This window comes from Alexandromys fortis, unplaced genomic scaffold (assembly GCF_014885135.2).
Source record: "Alexandromys fortis isolate MF-2015 unplaced genomic scaffold, M_Fortis_MF-2015_v1.1 scaffold_162, whole genome shotgun sequence".
Classification (NCBI taxonomy): Eukaryota; Metazoa; Chordata; class Mammalia; order Rodentia; family Cricetidae; genus Alexandromys; species Alexandromys fortis.
Genome location: NW_026068033.1, coordinates 1,519,859 through 1,530,607, shown reverse-complemented (window position 1 = coordinate 1,530,607; position 10,749 = coordinate 1,519,859). Strand labels below are relative to the sequence as shown.

Below are 10,749 nucleotides of genomic sequence, written 5' to 3'. Positions count from 1 at the left end.
CTGCGGGGGTGGGGGGTGGGGGGGGTGGGGGGTGGGGTGGGGGGGTGCTGGAGAGGAAGCTGGGAATCCTATGTCGTACAGGCAACGGGAAGTCAACTGAGACCCTGGTGGCATGTTGAGCATGGGGAATCTTAAAGCCTACCCATAAGCTAGAGGACAGACTTCCTCCATGGCCATACCCACTCAAAAAAGCTCTACCTAATACTGCCACTCCCTATGAGATTATGGGGGTCAATTACATTCAAACTACCACACATTTGTTTCCAAAATTCACTATGCTTTGGAGAAAAAAAAGTTGTACTATTAATAGTTAACTTTTTTTTTTTTTGAATCAACGTTGCTCGCTTGGAAAATGGCTGTGGTAACAGGAAAGCAGGAAGGGGTATCATCTCTGGGGCTTTGGGGGGAGGGGGTTGTTGGTTGGTTGGTTTTCAAGACAGGTTTCCTCTGTGTAGCCCTGGCTGTCCTGGGCCACGCTGTGTAGACAGGCTGGCCTCGAACTCGGATATCTACTTGCCTCTGCATCCCGAGTGCCAAGATTAAAGGCATGTGCCACCACTGCCAGTCTCTCTCTCTCTCTCTCTCTCTCTCTCTCTCTCTCTCTCTCATTTCTTTTTCTTCGGTCCCCCTCCCTTCTTTTTTTCTTCGAGATAGGGTCTCTCTACCACTTTAACCTCTGGGATGAGCCACCCTAGAGACACTTGGGCACATTTTTTTTTTTTTTTTGATCTGTGGGGCTCGCCCCAGGGGGATTTTATACTATGTCTTTGGAGTGTTACGTTGGCATAAACTGCAGAAACGGGAAGTATGAATAGATTTACTGATGATATAGTAGCATCACCTCTCATTATTAGGAGGAATAGTAACCATGGGAACGCACTTTCCCTTCCCAAACCCAAGTTAGCCGGCTCCTCCCCTCTCTTCGCCCCGCCCGGGCCTCGGGCCTCTGTTTACCCTGCTCGTGCCGCGGGGAGGTTTCCACACGCGCAGGCTTCGCGTAAGCGCGGAAGACGCATTGCAGCAATATCCTGGGAGGCGACAGACTATACTCTCTCCTCTCATCTCGATGATCCTCTTTGTGATCTGTGGAACAACCCGGGAGCGGGCGGGTTCCGTGCCCACAGTCCTCCGGGCCGCCAGAGGGCAGGGCGGAGAAACCCCGCCCGGATGGGCGGGGGCGCGAGTAGGGCGCATGCGCACTCGGGGGTGCGTGGTCGCAGACGAGCGCCGCGCCGACCCGGCCGGAGTTGCAGCGAGTGCGCGTGCGCCGTCGCGGTCTCCGCGCTCTCTCGTCCTCCCGGTCTGCGAGCGGGTGCGGAGGCGCGGTGCCGGGCGGCTGGGATGTTCCGAAAGGCCCGGCGGGTGAACGTGCGCAAGCGGAACGACTCGGAGGAGGAGGAGCGGGAGCGTGATGAGGAGCAGGAGCCGCCGCCGTTGCTGCCGCCACCGGCCTCGGGCGAAGAGCCGGGCCCCGGCGGTGGCGATCGGGCCCCCGCGGGAGAGTCGCTGCTCGGCCCGGGCCCGCCTCCGCCGTCCTCCGCTCACGCCCCGGGCCTCGGCGCTGAGACCGGGGGCGGCATCTCCGGCGGCGCGGAGCCCGGCAACGGGCTGAAGCAGCGCAAGAGGCCTCGTGAGAACAAAGAGGTGCCCAGGGCCAGCCTGCTGAGCTTCCAGGACGAGGAGGAAGGTAAGCCCCCGCCCGGCCCACGCGGGCCCCCGAGCCCGAGCTCGCCTCGCCGCCGCCGCGCCCCTTTCTCCGCCCCCGGCCTTCTGCTCGGCCTGGGGGCGCGTTTCCGCGCTGCCACCCGCCGAGGCGACTCCGGCCGGTGCGTGCCCTCCTCCAGGCTGTCAGATCCGCTCAGCCACCGTGAGTGCAGGTGAAGAAGGCCCGGTGATCCCGGGCCCGCCTCCTCTGTGCCTCGCGAGTTTCAGACTCCACGAGCCCCTCGCCGGGCTCCTGCCCCTAGTGTTCTGCAGGCCTCTGGACCTGCGGCTGGGTGGTCCCTCGGTTTCGTCATCCTTGACCAAGAAGTCGGGTTGTTGCAAACGTGGACCTAGTTAGGGCAGGGGCCAGAGGTGGAGCTCCAGCCCTGGTTCCGAGTGACCTTGAGCCAATCAGTCCCTCGTCGTTCGTCTTGGTCTCTCGGTTGAAGTAAATGGGCGGAGCAGATGGCCGCGCTAGCTCCTGGCTCTTGGAGCAAGAAGAGAGATCAGGCCGCAGGGGGCTTACATTTCTGAGTGTTAATTTTCCCTGCATCTCAATTTGAAAATTATGAAAAGTGAGATGAGTTTCGAGTCTTGAGTCATGACTCTGAAATGCTTCCGTGTTTTTAGAAAGATGCATGCCTTGTCTTTGGCCTCCCGGCTGTTCTGTTTGAACCGGAGGTGCAGGCCGACTTTGGTAGTAAATCGGCGGTTTGGTGAAGTTTTTGTTCTTGACTTGGATTTTCAAATAAAAAATGAGGAATAAATGACTCAAACTCAGTTTTGCTAAATGATGTACTTAGGCATATTCTTGAAATAACTCATTGTGATAAGAGCTACTCAGACTCGGGAGAACCTAGTAATTTGGAGTATATTATTTCAGCTTCTATGATTTAATATTTTAAGGAAACATTCTAATTTTTTTTCTGACTGGGATAGATGAAATAAACCAAAAATTAACAGATTTTGCTCGGGCTACCCATTAAAATTTTCAAATTTTCATTTAGTTTCTGGGACTGATAACAGGTTGTTTTTTTTTTTTTTTTGTTTCGAGATGGGGTCTCTTTCTATAGTTCTGGCTGCCCTGGAACTCACATTGTAGACCGGGCTGGCCTGTAACTTAAGAGATGCCTCTGCCTCTGCCTCCCTAGCTCTGGGATTAAAGGCGTGCACCACCAAGATTGGCAGTATCAGTTTTTGAGACTATGATAGATTGAAATAAATTTTAAATGCCTTAGTGATTTTGGCATGTGAAAATGTATTTGGGAGAACTCAAGCGTGTGAAAACATGGGGAAAGGAAAATATTTTCTGAGTTTGCTTGCTTCAGACTTCATTTCATTTCTTTTTTAAGAAAACGAAGAAGTTTTTAAAGTAAAGAAATCAAGTTACAGCAAAAAGATAGTTAAATTGCTTAAGAAAGAGTACAAAGAAGATCTTGAAAAATCAAAGATCAAGACAGAACTCAGCACAGCAGTTGACAGTAAGTACTGAATAATTGTCTCTTTCCCACAGAACTTTGCGGTCTGTATGGTGAGTGTGTTCTGCCCAGTGTCTCCATGAAGTTGCAGTGCTGTTCCGTCTTTGCTTTCACACCCTTTGTTAACTAGGCTGTTGGCTCCTGTATCCTTGCTAGTGTAGAGGCTGCTGTATGGAGAAGGGAGAAAGATTGCCCGTTTCAGCCCTAGAGACAGCCTTAGTGCTATTAAAAGTTCCTGTACTACTATTTTACAGAGACAGTCTTTGGATTCCTTTGGTAGCATTTCCATTGTAGATGTAACTCTTAGAGGACTTCCCATAGAGTAACTTAATACCAGCTCTCAGCAGCCGTGTCTGACACAAGACCAGGTACATCTTCCTCTCCACACCCCAGTTTGAATCTGCTTTCCCTTAACTCCCATTCTCTCTCGCTGGAGGCAAACATTCCACCAATAAGCCTGGTCCAAAGCTTAAAGCTTCAAGCAGTTCTTTTGTATGATTGTGTGTAGTCATTATAATCTAAGTTACTCTTGTGCAGATGTTTCAGAGAAATCTTTATTCTGTAGAATTAAAGGAAGTGTTTCTTAGGTTCTCAGCTACAGGTTTGCCATGAATAAGAGTGCTGTTGTATGTCAAATGCATAATGGAGTTGTGGAGATGATAGTATGTAGCGTGTATGTAACATTATCCAGCAGAAGTGTTAGCCAAGTGAGTAGGCTAAAGAATGACCGCGGACTGTGTTTCGGACTGTGTTTCGGGAAGGAGGGCATGGATCTGGGTAGTTGGTGGCTAGGATCCCCAGCGAGAAGACAAGATCCGAGTGCCAGCAAGGATGAAGAGCAAATCCACTTGATGGAAGCAAGTAGTTTGGGGTCTGCGTGTGAAGGCCGCATTATTGGCGGATGGCAAAGGGTGTGGAGCTCCAGAAGCTGCTAGCCACGATACAACTCTGTGGTAGCCTAGAGATGCTCAGCAGGCTTCGCACGAGGAGAGACTGAGGCCTGGGACAGTTGGGACTCAGTGGCCAACTCTGACGCATTCACAGTGCCACTAGTGAGCTGAGTAAGAGTGATACTTGGCTCTGGGCAATTGTCAGCGGGTTCAAAGTGGTTGCTGTTGCTGGGTGGCAGTGGTGGCTCACACCTTTCATCCCAGCACTTAGGAGGCAGAGGCAGGTGAATCTCTTGAGTTTGAGGCCAGCCTGGTCTATAGAATGAGTTCCAAGATATCCAGGACTATGCTGTAGAAGGTGCTGCGGGCCGCCTCCCGCCTCCCAGCTCCCGGCCATCGGCTAGCTTTACCCAAAATAATTACACAGAAACTGTATTCTTTTAAACATTGCTTGGCCCATTAGTTTTAGCCTCTTATTGGCTAATTCTCACATCTTGCTTTAACCCATATTTAGTAATCTGTGTAGCACCACGAGGTGGTGGCTTATCGGGAAGGATCTTAACCTGCATCCATCTCGGAGAGGAGAACTATGGCATCTGCCTCACTTCCCTTCTTCCCAGCATTCTGTTCTGTCTACTCCACCCACCTATGTTCTGACCTATCAGGCAAGGAGTTTCTTTATTAATTAACCAATGAAAGCAACACATTGACAGATGACCCACCTACATCACTACACAGAGAAACCTTGTTTTGGAAAACCAAAACCAAAAAAACAAACAAAAATGTAGTGGTTGCTGTGGGTGTGGGAGATGTGGAAACTGGCTTATTTGAGAACTATTCCTAGGGAAAATAGGTATACTTTCTGTATGCTTTTGCTGCTAGAAGAAGCACCCAAATTAAAGCTTTGTGCCAGAGAAAGTGAGAACTGTTGTAGATTATGTTCTGGTACAGGGAAGGCAGATTGGGGGAGAGTATTTTTAGGAGAACTTTCTATTCTCGCACTTGGAAACTGCTGCATGTTCCCCCGTAGTTGAGAGCCATCTTGTGTGGTGGAGTAGTGCTTGGAAGATCACAAAGTGTAAAGTAAGGAAGGCCTGGTGGTGTGTGCACCACATACTGTCGGGCTCTGAATTGAAGCCAATAGGAAGTTTTTAATGCCATCTTTTGTGACCTTCGGTCTTCTACCCTCTCCAAGTTCTGCTACTTAATCATTGGGGAATTTCGTGTTCTCTTTGGAGGAAGAGTCTGTGTTGGTGTGTGTCCTTGCTGTTCCTGAGATGACAGTCCTGGAAGCTTTTGTTCATCATCTAGAACTCCTTGTTCCTCTAAGTACTTGGGTAGATAAAGATGAATTGAATTAACTTCAGGCAAAAGCAGCATCCCCCCGCCCCAGCTGGCCTCAAACCTGGAGTTTGAGGGTAACCTGGAGTTTTGTTCCTCTGCTTCCCCTTTCAAATGTGGGCCACAGTCCTAGGTATCAAACCTAGGGCTTCTTGCACAAAATAATAACTGAGCCCTACCCTCAGCTTCATAGGTAGAGGCCTAAACAGTGTTAATTTAGCATTGCTGGGGAGAGAGGATTGCTAAAAGGAAAACATAGCCTCAAACAGAAGTGCTGTCTCTGTGCTTTGCCCGTGTAATGTTTGCAGTCATGATCTAGTACATACGAGCTTCGTGGGATCTTAAAATGTACAGACGAATTTTAACTGTGTTGTTTGGAGTGTTGTGTTGTGTTGGTATCTACTTTAACAAATTTTATTTGTTAAACTTTATTTGCTATTTATTTTTCTGCTCTCCTTACCTGAATTTGTTCTTCATAGAACTCAATGTATACACATAAGTTTGAAGTGTAGTACTGGAAGAAAAAAAATACATAGATGTATTTACTAAACTAGTTCCCCCTCCCCCGTACATATGCATACACAAAAGCTGTATATATACTATACATATAGTAACATTTAGCTGAGAACCAACTGGGGGTTGTTGTACCCATTAGATGCCTGTTTTTAAAAAAAGAAAAGGGAAAACCCCTCAGGAAATAGCAAATGTTGATAATACAAAGAAATTGGAATATTTATGCACTGTTGGTGAGGAAGGTAAACAACCAATACAGTTGACTTGATTTGAAAGTACTTGGTCAGAATTAATAGCTGGGATAGTTGCTGCCAAGAGCTAGACAGAGGAATATGAATAAAGTAGAAGATTCAGGAGTGCCACGTGTAACCCACGCTGAAAAGAAGCAAAACCAAGTTCCTGAAGCGGGATTTGTATGCCCGTATTCATGGTATTCACAGCAGCAGCACATGGAACAGCAGCCCATCTGCAGACGACAACTTAGTGTGTGTGGACGGGCAGTGGGACACTGAGGCTTGGGAGGCAGAGTCTGACACAGACTGTCATTGACTAAACCTGGGGCAGTCTACCAAAGCAGCTAATTGCCAATGGATGCAGTGTGATTTCAGTTACAGACGATAAAACAGTCAAAGATCAAGCCTGCCAGTGGTGGCACACTCCTTTAATCCCAGCACTGGGGAGGCAGAAACGGGGATCTCTGTGAGTTCGAGGCCAGCATAGTCTATAAGAGCTAGCTAATTCCTGGACAACCAGGGCTGTTACACAGAGGAACCCATTCTCGAGCCGCCCCCCCTCCCAAAAAAAAGTCAAAGACCACTGTTAGAAGGAAGGCTTCCAGAGACTAGACTATGCACGTAAACTGGTGTTGACTCATAGGTGTGTTTTCAGTTTAACAGTGTGTGAAGGGTAATGGGAATAAAATTATTAGTGATGGTTACACAGTGCTGTGAGTGTGCTTAGTACTGAACTATACACTTTGAAAATCTTTTAAATTGAAATTATTTGGAATGTATGTGCAATGCATGCTACAAGGTGCATGTGGAAGTCAGAGGATAACTTTCAGGAAGTCAGTTCTCTCCTTCCATATGGGTAGGGAGGACGAAACTCAGCTCATCAGGCTCGAGGACACCTGGATCTGCTGAGCCATCTTCATTTATTTTCAAGTTAGGTGTTATTTACCACAGCAGTAAATCGCCAAGGTGACACACAAACACTTACAATCTATAGAATCTTACATGATTTGAGTGCGTCAGATCTGATTTTAGTCAGAGAAGCCTTTGGACTTGGAGGAGAAGGGAATAGACAAATCAGAGTTGAAGATGGCTCAGTGGATAAAGGGGCTTGTTGCCAAGGTGGCCAGCATTAGTTCAGTCCCTAGAAACCCACAGTAGAAGGAGAAAATTGACTCCTGCTGGTTGTCCTTTGACCTCTATATGTACACGGTGGAAATATTTGCCCACACACATGAAAAATGAGTATCAAAATAAATTTTTAATAAAAAGAAAATGGTACTTCATCTAACCATGTGATTGAAGTCTTGGGCCTCAGGCTGCACTTGGGCAAAGTGGCTAACAGGATCAGACAGCATGCTGTAAAAGGGCCCTTCCAAGTCCAGAAGAGAAAGCTGTGGAGAACATCTTTTTAGAGTAAAGTATTGCACTGCTCTTTAATCCGTACTCATTGCTCTTAGAGTAAGCATTATCAAGGTCAGTGGTTCAAGGTAAAAACACTGGGATTTTCTTGATTTTTGCCTGGAACAAGTGGTAGAGATTACGTTAGTTCTAAGTGTTAGAAACCAGGACCATTTATCACAAAGGTGATGCCCTTGTGGGAATGTAGTCTTAAATCAGCCTTCAGCTTAGGCTTTGTCTGTACTCCACAGCTTCCTCCCTGCTTTCTTTCCATGTCATTGTTCTTAGTGTCATGTAGTTTCTACTTGTTTCTGTCTCAGTTCTGGGCGTTCAGAACTATCAGGTTTTCTGTACTTCGTGGCATAGTCTTTAACGTTGAGTTGTGACAGTTGGGTCAGGTTTGTACAGTGTGAGTATAATTGTCGGAGTCTCTTCTAGATGAAAAGTCATATTTATACAGTCACTCTTAACCATCAAAAACTTTGTTCTCAACAGAAAACTGTCTTGAATGGGTGTCGTGTTCAGTGGAAAATGGAATGAAGTGTGAGCAGGCACTGGAGGGAAGGCTCAGCAGCTAAGATCTCTGACTGCTCTTACAGAGGCCCTGGGTTCAGTTTCTAGCACCTACATGGGGCGCCTTAAAATGGCTTATAACTTCATCTCCAGGGGATTCAGTGCCCTGGCCTCTGAGGGTACCTGCACCCGTGTGTGCATACACACACACACCTGCACCTGTGTGTACATACACATACACACACCTGCACCATGTGTACATACACACATACCTGCACCATGTGTACATACACACACACACCTGCACATAAGAATAATAAAGTTAAATTCTAAAACCATTACCAGTGAGTTTTAGAGAAAGATACTACAAATTTTGATAACTTTCTCAAAGAATTAACTATAATGTATTGTATCCCTATCCCTGTTTTCTCTGTATTGTATTACCCCTACCCTCACGCCTACTGTGCTATTTTATATTCATGACTGAAGTTTTTAAGTACTAGAAATAATGCAGGTTTTAGTGGATTTGAGCTCATGATTTAATAAAAAGTGCATTGATAGTTTATCAGCTTTTGTTTCCAATAAAATTCAATTGCTGTTTTTAAAAATTCAGATGACCAGCCTCTAGACAAAGCATGCCATGCTAAGGACACAAGTCAAGAAGATGGAGTTGTCATCGGTGAGCACGGTGAGGATGAGATGGACATGGAGAGTGAGAAGGAGGAGGAGAAGCCCAAGGCTGGTGGCACCTTCTCAAATGCTTTATCGTCTTTGAATGTTCTTCGTCCAGGTGTGTGTTTAGTATCTCTTAGCCCAGCCTCAGGATAACTACGATAGGAGGACAGTTAAGGAAATGTGTTTCTAATTAGAACACTTTTTAAAGGCAGGCTCTTTTTTTTGTAAATGTAAAACTGAAGTTTTCCCAAGTTTATTATTACTTAAAACACACTTTAAAAATTGTGTGTATATGTGTGTATCTGTGTATGGGTCTGTTCATGCTGAGTACAGACAGGTACCTGAGGAAGTGCCTAAGGAGGCTGGAGAGTGGTTTTTAGCCGCCTGATATGGGGGACAGGAACCGAACTGGGCTTCTGGAGAGCAGCCATCTCTCCAGCCCCTCCTCAAGGGAAACAAGTGAACTTAATAAATGCCATATGGTCCTAAAACTTTTCTTTATCTCAGTTGGTTTCTTTTCCACCCCTCCATTAGATAAAGACTCTTTATAACTTCTACAAAAACCACAACTAATTGCTATTACTTTAATAAGTTGCAAAAAATTTGGAAATATAGAAAAAGACAAGATCTCCTGAGTAAATTGGGAACATGGAGACCTGGGGTGGGGGGGGGGAATTGAAGGAGAGAGGGGAGCAGAGAAAAATGTAGAGCTCAGTAAAAATCAATTAAAAAAAAACTTAAAAGGCCAAGAGAAAGTACAAAAGATTCTTTTATTACAATAAATTTTTGAAAAGAAGTCTTTTTCCCTCGAAGTATGATTTCTCTTTATATCTAAATTAAAAAAAATCCAAGTTTAAAAAAAATGGCGAAATAACTTGCAAATCTGTACACTAGCTAATGGGTTTTAAAATTAAAATAGTGCTTTAAGTAGCCAAATGTAAATTGTGAAGAAATACCACTTGAGTTTATAAACTAAGATCCTCTGCTGGCCTGGGGAAACTGACTGAGCCCGTTCACCAGCTCACCAGTCGGACTGCATGTAGGCTTTAGGAAGAGACACCAGGAGCAGTGTTAGCCTTGGCGCTGATGCTGACAAGACTGGTGGGTTTACTTTTCCTACTCAGCTACTGCTGTGTTTATGTTTCTTGACCTTTGTTTCCAGGAGAAATCCCAGATGCAGCTTTCATCCATGCTGCAAGGAAAAAGCGCCAGATGGCCCGGGAACTGGGGGATTTCACCCCTCATGATAATGAGCCTGGTAAAGGCCGCCTTGTCAGAGAGGATGAGAATGATGCCAGCGATGATGAAGATGATGATGAGAAACGCCGGATAGTTTTCTCTGTGAAAGAAAAGTCACAGAGACAGAAGATCGCCGAAGAAATAGGTAACGTGAGGAAATTGATAGCAAGCACGCTGGCCTGAGACTGTCACAGTTGCGTTTTACTGCCTTGCCTCAGAGGATTGCTCTTGCTCCAGTACAAGTGTCTTCCATAGCTGATAATTTTTCAGCATTTCTTGGGTAACCAGTATTGTCTTAAGTGCTTGTGCATAAATTTATATAATTTATAAATTATATTTATATAAATAGAAATTTATTTAAGTATTCTTAAGCTGTTGGCTTTGTGCTTCCCTTTGTAGAGTTGCTTTTGAGCTTAAACGACACTAAGAAACCAGTGATTGTGAGCATAACATTAAATACTGCTTTCCCTTCAAAGAACCAAGTGTCAACTAGATGAAAATGGATGTGTTAGCACTTGTGACCAGGACAGGATCTTTCCCTTCTTGCTGTTGGATGTTGACTCTCTTGTTACGATTGCAGGCATTGAGGGGAGTGACGATGATGCTTTAGTAACTGGAGAACAAGACGAAGAACTCAGCCGGTGGGAGCAGGAGCAGATTAGAAAAGGAATCAATATTCCTCAGGTAAGAAAACCTAGATTTTTAAACATGAAAAGAGAAGTAGAAGGGAGGGTTTTGTTACTGTTGTTACAGTGCAATCAGCCA

At 45.8% G+C, this 10,749-nt stretch overlaps 1 protein-coding gene across 1 annotated transcript in view; it reads left to right on the top strand.

Annotated features, from left to right (window-relative positions):
• Positions 1 to 1,214: 1,214 nt before the first annotated feature.
• Positions 1,215 to 10,749, top strand: part of Paxbp1 (PAX3 and PAX7 binding protein 1) — a 30,751-nt gene continuing 21,216 nt past the window's right edge. The window contains exons 1-5 of the mRNA XM_050164761.1: positions 1,215 to 1,687; positions 3,057 to 3,185; positions 8,684 to 8,860; positions 9,908 to 10,129; positions 10,565 to 10,668. Coding sequence (XP_050020718.1) covers positions 1,342 to 1,687; positions 3,057 to 3,185; positions 8,684 to 8,860; positions 9,908 to 10,129; positions 10,565 to 10,668 — 978 coding nt within the window. The 5' untranslated portion in view covers positions 1,215 to 1,341. The remainder of the gene's footprint in view (positions 1,688 to 3,056; positions 3,186 to 8,683; positions 8,861 to 9,907; positions 10,130 to 10,564; positions 10,669 to 10,749) is intronic.